Source organism: Platichthys flesus, chromosome 6, assembly GCF_949316205.1.
Source record: "Platichthys flesus chromosome 6, fPlaFle2.1, whole genome shotgun sequence".
Lineage (NCBI taxonomy): Eukaryota > Metazoa > Chordata > Actinopteri > Pleuronectiformes > Pleuronectidae > Platichthys > Platichthys flesus.
In genome coordinates, this window is record NC_084950.1 from 5,272,261 (window position 1) to 5,289,050 (window position 16,790).

At 43.8% G+C, this 16,790-nt stretch overlaps 1 protein-coding gene across 1 annotated transcript in view; it reads left to right on the top strand.

Annotated features, from left to right (window-relative positions):
* Positions 1–16,790, top strand: part of si:dkey-246g23.2 (solute carrier family 66 member 2) — a 47,234-nt gene that overhangs the window by 16,648 nt on the left and 13,796 nt on the right. Inside the window, exon 4 of the mRNA XM_062390714.1 lies at positions 13,159–13,375. Coding sequence (XP_062246698.1) covers positions 13,159–13,375 — 217 coding nt within the window. The remainder of the gene's footprint in view (positions 1–13,158; positions 13,376–16,790) is intronic.

Genomic DNA, 16,790 nt, shown 5'->3' on the forward strand with positions numbered 1-16,790 from the left:
CAGCTGTAGTAGTGAGGAAGGTCAATGGACGTTTTATCTAAATGACTTTTAATGAGACCCTGCCGAGCTAATTACTGTGGACTGAGTGCTGAGCAAATAGTTCCCTGAGGTACCTTTTTATTCTCATTTGTGTGTATGTGTGTGTGTGAGTGTGTGTATAAAGTCCTGATGAGACCACACCTCATAGAGACATCATGAAAAATAATGTCTTTCACGTGATTCCTCTGATCGCTCTCCTGTTGCAGCTCCTGCATCGTGTTCTGCATTTTCCCCGTGAGCTGCTCAAGCGGAAAATGAAGCTGCCACTTCTGTGTGCATGTAAAGTCGATGGCAACCCAATGTGTGGGTTATAGAAAATTGGATATTTTCTGCTGTGTTCTCGATATTGCTTTTTGCATTAAAATGAAGACCACACAGTCTGCTACCTTTCATGACCGTTCCCTGTACATCTCATCATCTTTATGTTCATTTAATCCAGGCTACATATTTGTTTACAAGGAAATCCCAGCACTGTGACTAAACAGGAGTTGTTCATTTGTTATTAAACAGATTCACAAAAAAAGCATTTTCTTCAGCTTCTGTGGAAGTTCTCCATCTGAACATGTCACATTGTGTTTATGAACACATGCATCCAGACTGTAGAGCTGATGGTCCAAGACTCTCAATGATGTGATTTTGGAACTGATTATGTTTCCGCCCCCTGTCCATGGGTTCAGGTCTTCATCAACTGAGTTACACAAAAACTGCTCAACCAAGACTTAAACTCTGGAATCCAGATAAAGAGGCAGCAACATTTTCACAGATTCCCCACGGAATAATTTACAGATCTTGATGAAAAAGGCCTCAGACATATTTAGTGGACTAATCTGCAACTGGGCAATTTGGTGCAGATTGAAATAAAGATCTGGATCTAGTGGATTTGAAGGTGGTTTCATTGGGGGTTTGCCTTTTTTCTAGCTGCTGTACTGTAATACATTTTGATGCAAATATGGACATAAGGGCAAAGCCAGGCACTTAATCACTGAGCTGCTGTCAGACATGGACTCAACATCTGGGCTTTTTTCTGAAGTTTCCCGGAGGGCTTGTGTCAGATGTATGTTATTCACACAAACCCTGGGTGGATAATCTAATGCTGATGTAATGCAGATCTCAGCTTTTCAGGACTGTTTTCACTTTTATGAGTCTAAAATAAATGTTAAACGTGAGCTTCTCCTTTAACCTTGACATGTATCTCTGGATGTGAAGGTCACATTGACGCTTTTGACACACACACACACACATAATGCCATTCTGCAGCTAATAATTGCAGCATTATCTGCCATTTACACATGGCAGATAATGTGTCTGCCCTGTTAGACCCAAGTATATAGTTAAGATCCTCCCCCCACCCCCCACATTGCTGTCTCCTTATCTGGACGTGGGGATTCGTCCATCTGGTCACCAGCTGATCATTATCAGAACAGATCACCTTCAGACGCACACGCACACTTACATGCACAAACACACATATATATACACACACACACACACCTTCACACACACACACACACACACACACACACCTTCACACACACACACACACACACACACTAAAGCCTGAAACATGCTTCTGCGTTTTCACGGGCCCGTAAGCGCAAGAGCCCTTCCGGGTCCCTTACGTGCTTATGTATCCCTCCTTACGTGCTGCCGGGTGTCGACCCCCTTTTCTAAAATTTACGGCAAAGCTCCGCAAGCTCACTCAGCCCGCAAGGCTGTGATTGGTCTGCTCTACATCCCTTCTGGAGCTGCATTTCCGGTTTCATGCCCCATAATACCGGCAGAAATCACGGAAGATTTAGAAGAACGAATATGGACCAAATAGAAGAGCACTTGGCAGAAGATATCCGATAGTATGATCACTTGTATAACCTGTCACTGACTGGCGGATTTGTCCGCCAGAAAAAGGCTACGAGGAGCCGCAGTGGCTATGTAAATAAACAATCGACGAAGAAGAAAGAAGGCGTCTCTAAGGTCGTCTCGACAAAAAGCATTACTCCGCCTAGTGTTCTGGCGCGGAATTGCTTTGTAAGACGCGCAACGGTTGGGGAAGCATGAATGAAAACGAGTCTTGCGCCACAGCGGCGTGAAAAGACGCAGACGCAGTCGCAGAAGCATGTTTCAGGCTTTACACAGGCTTAACTTTCCAGACAGGGAGGCGAAGAGAAACAGTATATTTGCACCTTTGTTTATATCGTACATCATAGACTGCAGCGCTGCATTTCCACCCTCGTCCCCGACGTGTGTGTCTGTGTTTGTGGGTCTGTGTCTGTGTGTGTGAGACGGAGCGAGTGAGGAAAAGCAAGGGAGCAGAAGTGTAGTTAATTTGATCTCCTCCTCCTCTGTCTCTGTCATGCTCTCGCAGCATGTGTGGGGAAAAGGTGGAGCGTTTCAGTGATGCTTCAGTTCCACTCCCCTTCATCCTCAGCACCAAGGTCACTGCAGCTCAGCCCTCTGGGCTCGAGAGTCAGGGATCCATTGTCCGGCTCGTCGGGGCCCGTCTTTATGTCTCCTGTAATCAAAGCTGTGAGAATATCCAGTCAAGCACATTTTTTGTTACATGAACACAATAGGCTTTGTGGAAGAACCACTATGTTCCCGAGAGGCCCACACAAGTAAATGAACAAAATGTGTTGTTTTAATCAGTTTTCTCATACATGGCATTTTTTCCCCCCTCTTGTCTAAGAACAAGATGTATGAGTTCTATATCTCATTTGACTTGTTTGAGGAATTTAATGTGGTTGTGTGGTTTTCTCTGGGTTTCGTTCACAGTCCAAAAACAGCAGATTGACATCAGGTTAATCAAAGTGTCTAAACTGACGATAGCCACGTGTGAATGGCTGTTTGTCAACTGTAAAAATCCAACCAGATGAAAACGATTTGGTTTTCTTTGGCGGTTCAACATATGTAATTTTTTTCACTACTATGTACAGCATGAAGAAATTCCTTTATGCCACGTGGAGATAAGGAGGAATATCAGTACTTCTCCATAGCGAGGCGATGGATTTATTATCAGCAATTACGTCCCGTTTGATAAATCGCAGCAGGGACGTCAGACATGTCGCCCAGAGCCGGGGAATTTCACACCCAGTAATCTATCTCAGATTCTCCATCGCTGAGCCTGATAAGTTTTACATTAAATCTACAGGAGGTGAACAAGGCTACCTGAGTCTATTTTGTATTTAGTGATGAGCTCCATCTTGTGAATCTCTGGTGGGAGGAAGGTGTGTGGATAATGTTGAACTGTAATAGCTCAGGGCAGCGGTTTTGTGGGAAGGTTTATTCCTTCTCTCACTTGATTCCCAGTCATTGTCCTCCTTAGTACAGCTCCAGTTTGATTCTACTGTTAAGTGGTTTAATTTTCTTTCGTTATGGAAACAGAAATTTCTGTTATATGTTAAGGACAAGTTGCCCCAGCGGTAGTTACTATCTTTTAGACTTCTGTCAATTGCTAATCCACGTTAAATCACCCGGGATTTATTACATCCATGCAGGAAACACTCTTAATCTCAGAGTTATTATTTCATTTCTAATCCGGTCTGTTGAAATGGAGCTTTAGCAAAAGAGAAAGTTTATCACTGATCGCATACTGAGGGACTCCATTGTGTCTAGTCCCAATTATGTGAGTAAGAACAGTATAAAAGACAGTGTTTCCTTCTTGGTGTATGCAAAAAGAGGAAATAGCACTGAGGCCAGGGCTGTTTGGCCTCATCTCAATCTGCCTGCTTAAATCATTGTTCTTCTGTTGGTGGAAATGAGAGTCAGATCAGTGTGTCTGGGTCTGTAAAGTTTTCTGAGAGCAAAATGATTCATAGCTTAAAAATTATTTTAAGAAACTGGGCTGCACAGTGTCCGTTATGCCGTTGATGCCAGAGATAAACATGTTAAAATAAAAATATCCTCAGTGTTTGGGATAAGTAGATAACAGCTCCTCAGCTAGCACCCGTGATTATAAAACTTATCTGCTCTCTCCTCAAGCCTAATAACCTTAGAAAAGTAAGAAAGGGAAGAAGGGTGCTTCCTTTGAAACGTCAAACTTTCATTCTGCTGCAGACAGCAAATCCTAAACAAGCTGAACTTCAGAATGCTTCTTAAGGCCAAACCACCGGCAGACGCACGGCATTTCGTGAGATCTTGAAAAGATTTGAGCTATTTACGGATTTAGCATGCAAGAGAAGGTGTAGAGGCTTAGACGCCTGCTATCAGGACGAGTGAAGGACTGAGAGGCTGGGTTTTAGACTCAAACTAAAACAGAAAAACTGCTGATGCAGAAGGAGAGCGTGAGGTAGAAGGGAGGAGATGTTGGAATTAAAAGGGTGAGAAGGCAGAGGGCAGGTTTCAAATGGGATACGACCTCCCCTGAAAGCCTTTGAGACTTTTTCGTGGGAAACTCTGGAACATTGTCCACTTTTGTCCCAGACAGGCAGAGGGAGGAAGAAAGATGCCTGCTTGCTTTTCGTGGTTGTAAGACTGAAGGGAAAGGACAGGCAAGTGACGTGACAGCCATGGAACGAGAAACACATCTTTCCAATCGGACCTATTCTAACCCTAACCCTGATGTATGACGAGTTTCGTAGTGCCACCAGTAAAGAGAGCCCCCCATAAAGCCACTGTAAAATTCTAATACTGGGGAAGGGATAAAGTTTTAAGGGGAAAGGGGAAGAGAGAAATCTTCCTGGCTCCTCTCTGCTTCTCGTAAATGAGAATCGACAGAGGTCCCAAGACCTGGTGCACTGTGATACACAGACAGCACACTGTGTACAGCCCGAGTGACAACTGGCTTCACAAACAGGACCAGTGTCAGGCTGAGCTCTGCCCGCCTGCTGAGGATCATAACAATGTTATGGATTATTTGATGCTCCACCGCCCCATCGATGCAGCAAGATTTATCCCAGTGGTTAAAATGACCAGTCTGACGGATGGGTCCGATGTCAATGTGTCTGTGTGAGAGAGGGGGAGAGAGAAGGGGAGAGAAGGGGAGAGGGAGAGAGGGAGCAGGCTACCACAGTCTGTAGGTAATTAATGGGATACACTGAGTCTTCCTTGATTATCAGAACTTGCCTATTGTAATTTTGACTTCTGACCTATGAAGGCAGACATGAGGATGTGAGTTAAGGAAATCAACTGTGATGACATTAACCTAGGAGCGGACGTTAGTTGAAATCACAAGTGGATCCTTAGTAAAACTAAATCATTGTTCTGAGATGATGACTTAGAATTTTTGTTGCAGGAGCAATTAAGAAGTCTTTTTCTGTACATGACCTTTTAGCTTCTACGCTGTTCCCAGGACTGTTATCAACTCTGACCCAGAGCCAATCAGAATTATATTCACCAACATCCTGTAAATTCTGCTTCCATTAGTTGCATAGGTGTGATTTATGTTTTTCTTTTTATCTTTTTGTGAGTCTGTAAATCAGGAAAATAATGGACTCTGAAATGTGTCCATGAGTCACGGTTCATCCAGCAAGCGGTCCAGAACCCAAGGATATTCAACTTTCTGTTTAAATGCTAAACAAATCCTCATATTGATTTAATTGTCTGACCTTGTTAAATCCCTGCCTATGCAAAAACCTCTTTACTCATAACTTACTGAATCTGCATAACATTAAATAATCACAATTAAATCCCTTCCCAGTTTGACACAATGCCCTGAGACAACAGTGTGCATGTATACATACTGGGTTCATGGCAGGAGACTGGTCAGTGTACCTGAACGTCTCTTTGAGTGGGCACATCGGAGACCCCTTCTCATTTATCTCCCAGCGGCAGGCGCCGGCCATGCGGTGACTATTAGGGACGGACGTGGAGAGAGGCTCTGGGGCGTGAGTGACTGTTAGAAGGTAGATTGAGTGGTGCCGGTGGATGTGGGAGTTTGACAGAATGCCGGAGCTGTAAGTGGAGCTGAAGCTGAAACAAATGGTGTGGAGTCACATCGCCGACTGTACCGACTGATGTATGGTGTTCTGTCAGGATGCACACAAACAAACAGGAGTGGGGGTCGTCAATCTTTTCTGTCTCGCTGTCTTCACCACTACGTCAAGAAAATGGACGTCTTGTCCGTCTCTATCCGATGACAACACAGAGGAGTGGGTCCCTCCATGTGGGATGTGTAACACTACAGTATGTTGTGACTGTAATAATTAGCAGCTCGATATCTCAGTTACTGTTAAAAGAAACAGATGTGAACGTGGGAGCCATTAGTGATGCCCACAGCGCTCATTAGCTGAGCCTCTTCCAGGTCAAGAGGCTCGAACAGACACACGTGTGCTCAGTGAGCGAGCAACCAGCGATGGAAAAACACAGCCACAGTTCAGCGGCAAGGTCAAACCTGCCCGCTCGGAGAAGTGCTACTGCAGCAGAAGCTCAAAAGATGATTTGTGGCAGAGCATGAATAAATTTAATTGTTCTCTCCCGCTCGGAAATATCGATTTTATGAATCCATTTGTTTATTTTTAGGGATTTTTCCCATTTCCTTTGTACAATGCAGTGAAAACAAACCAACGTATCAGTTATTTTATATCGAAGATGGCTTATGTTCGTCTCTCCCATGTATCAATTGGTTCAGTAAGTCTTAATCAAGGATACGGACCCAATTTACCTCTTTGTACCTGTCCATACAAAGTATAAAAAGTAAATACATTATATTTTTACCTACAATATATACATTTTATTAGTGTTAAACAATATTATCTGATTTCCATCATTCACATTTTCATGAGAATTGGAGTTCATTTTGGAATCTCAGCCTCTTGCCAGATAACCAGTTACCTTTGTTATCTATAGAGCAATTAAAGGATACGACATCAATAAAATTGTTTCTCTGTTGATAACTTGGTTTATCTGTCATCTGTGAAATCTGACAAGTAAATATGAGGAAGTGATTGGCCAGGTAGCAATGGGTAGAGATATAACCAATAAAAGAAATAGCTAAAACCATATTTGAAATGCTAATTTGTGTTGTTTTTAAGTTTTAGTTTGTTCTTTATTCTTCTGATAAAAGGCTCACAATTCCCTTCCATTGTGCATTCAAGTCAGCCACTATGAACTGAACCCTGTTTGTGCATGAACAACTTTTGTAATACACAAAATATTATGCAAATGAATGTCCCTGTGAATAACAGACGCAGGGAGGCTTTTATGTTTTGACAGATGTGTCGGGGACTGAAGAAAGAACGTGTTACAACTTGATTTTCTTAATTTATCTCACACACAAGATAAAAATAGAAGCTGGCGCTCGGACAAATTGGGCAGCGAAGCGACAAAACCAAGTCTGTATCAAACGTGTGAGCTGATAAGAGAACACAAGAGGATCAAAAAATACACAATGCAAGGTACCGCTAATCACAATATTCTACCTTCCCTTATGGCAAACACAAAGACTGAAGTTGAACCGTAGAGCAATTATACACTGGGATTCTCCTGTGTGTGCATTTCTTTGTAAGTGTGCAAACAGGCGTGTGCAGTTGTGTGTTCATGTCGGTAAGATGAGATCAGAAAATGTTCCTTAGCAGCAAAATGCACAAAGAGAATCAACCAGTGACACAAGGTAAAACATAAACCTGCCTTCCAGAGTGAGAAAGACCTAAACTCCAGGTAAATGTCACAGCTTATCACTGTCTGTGCACATGTTCAGTTATGTAATGTCCCTTTATTCTCATAAATAAGCAATTCAATATTAGAATAATACATAAAGAAAGCAAACTCTTTCTTAACCAGCTGGTATCACAGAATGGGTAAACCATTGCTGTCTAATACTGAATGAGCCTAAACCCACTAGCATGTATTTCTCAACTTTTTCTCAAGTGCTGAGTCGCATATAATTGTACAAAGATTAGAGGTTGTCAAAAAAAATCGATTACCTTTGGATGATGAGGGATTCAAATCGCTCCTTTAAAACCCAAATTAATTTCAGATTCATAGGGAATTGCTTGTCAAGCAAGGCAGCCAGAATGTACACGAATGCTATTATCATATAGAAACTACCGTTTAACAAATTGCCAAACTCGCATATTCATTTCCCATGTGTCACCCGAGTTTGTCAACTAAGAATAAGGTCCTGCATTACAAATCAGAGTCGTAGCACTAAGTTAAATCAGTTTTAGCTGCTCAATATTAATATCTGACACTTTTTTCCTGTTTAAACTATCAAGCAGCACCTTATTGAACAGCCGGAGGCTCGACTGAGTGGGATGATTTTACCGAGAGGAGCTAGACAGTGATGAGCACTCACTCTGCAGATTTTTCTGGGGACATTTCCATATCCAATTCCAGGTTTTGTTTTAGAGGATTTGTTCAAACAAGATGTTTTTATTCGAACAAAGACTCAGTTCTGCCTAAATCTGGAAAAAACAGGTCAATCGTCATCACTACCATCTGACATCGGATGCCTCAGCCACAGAAAAGCATTTTTCGTCATCGCATTAGAACGGTTAGTGTCATATATGTGTTCAGTGATTTAGCATAGCCCTCAGAGGATGTTATAAAAGAAATTCAAATGGGCCTTGATAGAAAAGGTTCCTCACCCCTGTTTTAAAAGCTTTTGTATTATTCAGAGAGCTGTCAGAGACGAAGGGAGACACAGAGAGCCGTGGACCTGCTCAGCTGCTGAGCCGAGTTTAGAACAGTTCAGCTTCTCTCTGTCCGTCTCAATGATCGAGCAGCACACGATGTGCCTCAGCACTTGTCTGGTGTATTTGTGTCGTCAATACTCAATACTGCGTTTACGAATAAAAGAGCAGAGGCCGTCTGAAGATTCAAACCACAGACAATGCCAAATGGTCCTTCAACAAATTTCAGATCTGGGAAAGTGTCAATTTAAGTTTTCATCCATTTGTCAATATCGTTTTTTTACACATCACACACTAATCTGAAAAGATTAAGTCCATCCTCCATGTCCTTGAAGAAGCTGCACTTATCCTCAGATTAGACCAGTGAGCCGAACGCAAACAGCTTTTTTCACACATCCTAAAATACACAAGCAGCCTCCACAGAGCCGACCTCTCCTGTTCATGGTCTGCTAGTGCTGAGTTGGCATATCTCTGAGCTCTCCATCCCTGTCTGTGCTTTTCAGTTTACGCTGCTCGGCCTGATGGGAAACACAAGTTTAGCTTCCATCGTCGATCGTCCTCCACCCAGCTCGTGTCCGTCAAAACCACCTGAGCAGACAAACACATACGTCCTCAAATGGACTGACTTATCCTGCCTGAGCGACTTCCCATCACCCCAGAGGAACTTCATACACGGGTATTGACTTCCTCGGGGGTTCTGCCTCCTCTCCCCGTTTTAGTAATTGAATTGTTTGATCTTGAACGGGGGCTTTGAGCTCGTGTGAATAAAGAGCGACTCGCCTCCTCCCCGGCACTGCGGGTATTTGAAGTGTGAACCCGGCGCCGGAGCTCACCAGACGGGAGGAAGCTGTTTGGAAAAGGGCCAGGGCACCGGTGCTAACCCGGGGGTGACATCACAGCACCGGCGTGATGTGTGGGCGGCCGTGAAGCCGAGATGGGGTCGCTCTGTTATCGAGGCAAGGTTTTCAATTGAAACAGTAAAGGGAGAGAGAGAGGAGGGAGCCGGTCGGGCCGAAAGGAAGCTGAGGATGATGCATTGGTATATGAGAGGAGAACAAATGAAAGAGATGACTCCATGAATGATGCATGGCTTTCTCTCTTCATTATATTCTGCCCGGCAATTTGATTATGCAGGTAAACATACAGGGGCTGTATAACTGAGTGATGAAAATAGGCTGTAGAGAAAGAGAGAGATAGAGGACAGAGAAGAGAGAGAGATGAAGGGAGCTGGGTTGCTTTATGTTTGAAAACAGATTGGAAGATTGGATTCCTTTGTAAGGGGATAAGAGAAGAGTGTTTTGGGGGGGGGGTTGTATGAGCCTCAGGGTTCATACAGGGTGGGGGTTTGAAACCCTGAAAAGTGGACAGTAGTTTGGACACACACCACTGCTCTCGTTATTGCCGCTGTCAGCACGTTAAGGTGCTTCACCCTTTCACACTCACTCAGAAGGAAATGAAAAGGGCTTTTATGTTGTCGAGAAAGTGCACGGCCTCCGAGCCTCTCCGGTGTCGCTCTGCCGTCCGTGTCTCAGGTTTGATGCCGTGTTGATGTAAGAGGGCAGCGGGAGTGAAGAGGGACTTGTGAGTAAGAGCTGAGGAGCGGCAGCCTCTCCGTCTGCAGATCTTTGGATTCTATCAGCGTCAAAGTTAGTGAGGCCAGACATAAGTCATGTCAAGAGTGAGGGAGCCGAGTACTGTGTGTGTGGGGATGTGTGTGTACGTGTTAGTGTGCGGTGTCTCTGTTCCCTCTGTTCTCTCCCACCTCCCGTGTCTGTTGTCGGTTACTGGTGATGTATCTTTTGCGGCTCTCAGTAATAAAGCCATTAATCAAATTCCCTGTTCGCCACGTTGCACTCGCTGCAAGATGTCTCACTCTGTCTGTCCCAGGACGCCACAGTCGAGGCAGCTCGCTGGAGCGGAGCGGAAGACGTCCCGGCCTTCTGGATAGTGTGTGTCTGTGTGTGTGCGTGTGTGTGTGTTCATTATATGAGACAATATTAATCTACTGTTCACAAATGGAACTCATTCAGGATTTTGACCTTGAACTCCACTCAGTATTTCATCTTAATCTGAATCTTTCAATAGTCTTATCATAATTGAGTCCATCTGCTAATTGAGAATGTGAGTTGTGGTTTTAAGCTTTTTACGCTTCACCTGTATGTAGTTTTTTCCAGTTGCTAATGAGGACAGTTATTAACCTTGTGTTTTACGATGATTTCAAAGTATGAAAGTATTTAATTAGTTTATAAAATGTCACATTAAAGCTGACCACAGCCTTTTGTCAGCAATGAAACGTCCACATATTCAAGAGCCTGTGAATGGCAGAACATTTTATTGATTCAGTCAAATTAAAGAGCTCGAGCTGATGTATGAATTTTTTTATGTGAATTGAATGTTGAATGGTTCAGGGTTTTGAAAAAGGTGGAAATACGAGTGTTTTGCATAGAGAAGAAAAAGAGAAGCCGAGAAATCAAAGGGGCAGTGAACCAGGGTAGTTGCCACAGTGTTACATGATATGTGTCTCGGAGCGCTAGGGCTCATTTCTTTCAGTTCAATAGATCAAACAGTTAGTGTCTTTTATTAAAAAAAATATAACCCAGAGTTTAATCAATAATACAAATGATTTTCTGCAGCTCTGAAAGTAAGGATTCGTTAAACGAGGGAAGGAGACTTGATATTCACGTCTGAGGGGATGTGACAAAGTTAGACCTTCATCAGGACAGAGACTCAAGGACACACACATGCAAATGCAGCACGGATATACTTTGCTCTCATGGGGGGGGGGGGGGGGGGGGGGGTACCTGTGGAAGTTATAAAGGGAAACGCCAGGTGATTCACAGTACACTTCAATCCCCATACTAACTAATGTGCTCTTATTTAGCCATCAATCCCCTTTAGCTAACGTCAGCGGGTTTCCACAGCTCCATGGTCATACATAAGCAATGAGAGCTCGTCGATCATCTCACATTATGGTCCATTGAGGAGATGGCTGACGGTGACAGGAGTGTAGATGAAGAAGCTGAGTGGTTCCTCTCATGAGATCTCTACAGCTGCTCCAGCACCAGGCCTCATGCTGGGAACTTACATTTACTGAAGCCATTGGGAAGGATATTATTACTCTGATTATAGGGGTTTCACTTTGTGTGTCTGTGTGTGTGTGTGTCATTGTCATTGTCATTGAAATGGTTTCCTGGAGACGGCTGCTGTAGTGGGATGTACCACTGAGGGGATTAAGAGGAGCCCACTGGTGAAGGTGTAGGTCTCACTGTGAACAGATTGTCACAGCGAACACAGTCCTGGGGACACAGGTGTGTGGCTGTGATCAAGGTGAAGAGTGACTTTCGAGGTCGATGGGGTCGAAGCTCGGTCCCTGAGCGCTCACGTGTCGGAGTGTAAACATGTTTACGGCTGGTTTAATCCTGTCTCCCGTTGGAAGAAGGTCTTTAATAGAGCCCGACTGATTTATAGGTTGGCTAATACAAATTGGCCTGAAAGAGCCTTAAAGGGATAGTTCACCCAAAAACGAAGATTCACTCATTATATACTCACAAGTATGCTGATGGAGGCGGGGGGTGAAGTGTTTGAGGCTGGTAAACACTTTCAGGAGTTTCAGGGGGAAAACAGTGTTGCAGCCAAATCCAATACAAATGGTATCATCCAATGGGTTTAGCCTAAATAGTGTTTTTTTATTCTTTGATATAAAGTTTTGATAATAATATCTTAGGAATCATTGCTAAATATCAGCCGATATATCAGAATCATTTCTCCCTTAGCGGCTCCCAAAGAAATCCCACCGGTGAGGCTCTTCTCTGTATGTGTTGAGCTGTCATCCAGAATCTCTCCGTGACTTCTGTCCCCTGGTCTGTTGCCAGCACCTCAACTCAATTTGACCAGTTTATCCAGAGGATGAACAACAGCTTTACACACTGGTGGTCTCTGTATTTATAAAAGTCCCACATGAAGAATAGGCTTGGGGCGGTGAGGAGGAGATAGCTCTGAAACCAAAAGGTAATAAAGTTTCTGAATGTGCAGCCCGGCCCCGCCGAACGCGAGGTTATTCCAAAGTAATAGAAATGTGAAAGCTTTCCAGAATCTCATTTATCTTTGTTCTGTTCACTTAAGCATGTGCAGCGTATTGATCAAGGAGTGCTGTCTTTGCAGAATTTCTATGCGTCTTTAATGAAACACTCATCCCTGCTCTTCCCGCCTGCCTTCCTCTCCTTTTTTTTTCTATCCATTATATCATCCTCACTGCGTTCAATCTCTGTCGGTCGCTGTGGCGCTTCTGTTTCCAGATGCAGACTCTGTGGCATCTTCCCACTCTCCGGCATCACACACACATACACACACACAAACACACACACACACACACACACACAGAGCATTAACACACAGTTCCTTCCTCTAACTCGGCTTCAACTGCCTCTCGTGTTTCCTTTTTCTTTAAATCCTCCCCCAGCTTCCCTATTCAGTGTGTATTTATGTGAATGTAAACTACCCCGATAACAACTCTTCTGAATCCAAGTTTGTTTCTCTCTCTCTTGGCTCTATCCAGATTTGGACTTCCGGTACTTCTGGAAGTGGAGTGCGTTCGAGGACTACCTGCTCTTCTGTTTCGGCTTCACGGTGCTGTGTGCGGTGGTCACCCTGCTCCTGCTCGACTCCCCGGTGTTCGTGGAGGCGCTGGGCTCCCTGGCTGTGATGTTCGAGGCCATGCTGGGCCTCCCGCAGCTCCTGCAAAACGTCCACAACCGCTCCACCAAAGGCATGAGGTACGGTGCCCTCCGAGGTCAAACTGAGCTCCACAGAAAGCTCGTAACTCACTGCACGCATACCGGCGCACGCTACTCCCACGCTGACTTCATGAGTGCACAGTGAACCACATGCAGCGTGCGATCATTAACCTGGAAGTGCGGGACGTGCAAGTAAATTACATTCTTATGAACAAATTATGTAAATAAATATGCTAATAAGATCATTTATAATCATTAGAAGCTATATAAAACTGCAGGCCAAAGATAAGATTAAACCCAAAGGCCTAAACAGCTTTTTAATTGTCAAGGGTAAACGCATTACCAGTGATAAACACTTTTGAAATGCACAAATAATGCAAATAAGTAGAAAAAGTGAGTGAGAGGAGGTGATGATGATACTGTTATATTATTATATATGTGAGCGTCTTACGTCAGTTAAAAGAACCAACAGACAACCTTCCTGTAACTGCCGTCTGTAGTATTATCACATGCAGCATTTTAAGGTAATTCCCGAGGTTTGAATCCTCGTTAGATTCAAGGTCACCCTGACGGCAGAGAGGGAGCCGAGGGTGATGGAGCCGGGCCAGCGAAGTGGTTAGCCGGCGTTATGGAGGCTATTTCTGTGGAGATTATTGCAAAGTGTGCAAAGGTCAGTGAGCACACTGCCTGGCCTCTCAGGTGGAGGACTGTGAGATCAATTACTCCCCTAATGGCACAGAACTTCATACTAATTATCATCATTACTTCCTCATTATGCCTCTTGTCTGTCATCAGTGCAAAAAGAAACATGCATACAATGGGTGTGAATGTGTGAGTGTGTCTGTGTGTGTGTGTCCTGTGGTTGTTACATGCTCTGCTGGTCACCTGTCTCTATAAAAAGTCCATAGAAACCAGACATAACACAGCTTTTCTCTCTCAGACAACTATTATTGTTTGGTGACAGCAGGTTGTTTAGAAAGTGAACATTCAAAACCAGACGTGTGCTACGAGGCCGAGAGGTTTAGATTAGGACAGACGTCATTTGGAGACATTCATTCTCCCTGTGGTTGTGGAAGTGGTTTTGCTTTGCATGTGTCGACTCATAATGGTTTTCTTACACCGATGCCCAATGACCAAATGTATTTCATCATATGGCTGCAACAAACAATTACTGTCATCAGTGATTAATCTGCTGATTCTGTTCTCGATTAATCAAGAAATAATCAGGGTCATTGAAAATCTGAGGATGATGAAACAAATCCCCATCACAGTTTACTAAAGCAGCCGGGAATAATGAAGGTACCCGAGCGGATCCAGGACTCATATCACTTTCCTTAAGTTTGTGAGATTTAGTGTTTTTTGACATTTCCACTGATTTCCCAGGGAATCGTTCATGGGCCTGGATGAAAACAAACATATGAGCCTATTTAGGGAAGTGATATGTGAGCAGCTTGGTGCAGCTTGATTGAATTTGAGGAGACTGTTGGTCCTTGGCACAGGTATTTGCTCTATGGTTTAGTTTTTCTCCACTTACTCTCTGCGTTGTATCTGATGATTCCTCAAAGCAGTAGAACACCAATGAAATCATGCAAATGCAAGGAGTAAAAAGAAAAGAGAAGGGCCTTTATAATGGTGCTGTTGGGGTAAATAAGTAAGTAAGTAAAGTTTATTTAGTAGAACACCTTCCCCAGAGCAAGGCCACTAAGTGCTTCACTCAAAGTAAAACAAAAACCATACTTTAATGGGAGGAAATGAGAATCTGCAACAGAGATACTGAACAAATATGCAGCAGAACAACACTGGAAGGATAATGTCCAGAATCATGTGCATGTCCCAAGGGATTGATTTCCTTTTGGAGAATCCTTTTCTCTGCAGAAAATTGGCAGAGGTGTCAGCTGCTGTTTGCATTCTCTTGTATATCTGTCGCTCTGCATGTCCTCTCTGGATTAACTGTCTATAAATCGACTGTATATTTAACCTCATGACTACAGATACAGTTCAGTCTTTAAATAAAGCAGCAGTAGATGATATAATCTTCAAGACGTACATTCTCAGTAATATGCCCCATTTCACACGGAGCGTCCTCAGGGAGCACATCTGGGCCTGCACCTCTTTTCAGCCTCCGTTCAGCTCAGAGTGAATATCGTGGCAGAGATGAAAGACGCAATAACACTACATTAGGCCCCTCAGATGACTGATGAAGAAGGAGGATCATCGGTTCTCTAAACTCAGATCTATGGTGAAGTCCCAGCACAGTCATTAACGACAAAATATTATATCGGCATCCAAAAATAACACAGATTTTAGAAAGTACGTCACGACACTGAACCAGATCAACACTGCAAATTAAACCCTGAATATTTGTCCAACCTCACTATCGATCTCAGAGGCCTAATTGGACAAATGACCCTGCAGCCTGGAAAACGGCACATTCAGCGCTTTAGTTCCCTCGTGTAGTCGACCGTGTTTCAGATCTTCTGACCCTCCTCACGTATCTAACTATCTCTCCCTTGTTCGTTTAAGCGTGGACAAAATGTTCCCAGAGAAACGATGACCGTTGGCATTTCGGCTCATGTTTGTCCCATGTGTAGCAGCGGGTGTCAGATTCCCACGAGTCCGATTACTGAGGCGCAGAGGTGAGCGTATGGATCCGTTTACAGTAGGGGGGCTCACCTTTTCCAGATCAGCAAATAATAGTGACACAGGGAGAGACACACACACATGCACAGGGGCAGAGAATTATGAGTATGTGGTCACTACTGACTCTTTGCATGTGTGCATGTGTGTCTCCACCCCTTCACACTCATTGCTAGTCCAGGGAAATCGATGAACGGACCGGGTCATGATGGAAAGACGCAATAAACGAGTCGCTGAGATCTAGAGAGAGGGAGAACGTGAGCGGAGAAGAAAACTAAAAGACAGAAAGGTTTTCATAGCAAAGGAAATGTAAAGTCGTGGACAGGGAGCGATCACGCTGGGATTCAGCTGCTGTTTGTTTACTGGTGCGTTCACACAGTGGCCCAGTTCATTTAGTTCCGGAGTAAATGCCTCCATTCGGATTCTGGTGACGATTTATACGAATGTGGGTCTCAGTCCGTTGTGAGTGAGATATGTGATTACTGTTGAGTTCTATTAGATTAACTCAATCCATGTGCTGACTTTGGAAACTGTCGAGGAAGCCGAATGAAAATGGAGATAATTATGCCAAGTGCTTGGTAACGATGGTAACCCACCAGCAGGTCAGTACGACGAGAGGAGGAAGTTTCCCTGATGCCTTAAATAAAAATAAAGGAGACACCCACACAGTCTCACCTTTAACCACCATGTCACTGCACAACAGGCTGGAACATAGAATTGAATCGAGTGGCCAACAGGGGGCGACACTACTTGATTGCAAAAATAAGTACGTTTCTATCGAGTTCAATGGGAAGAGATTATTTTTCTCACTTGATTT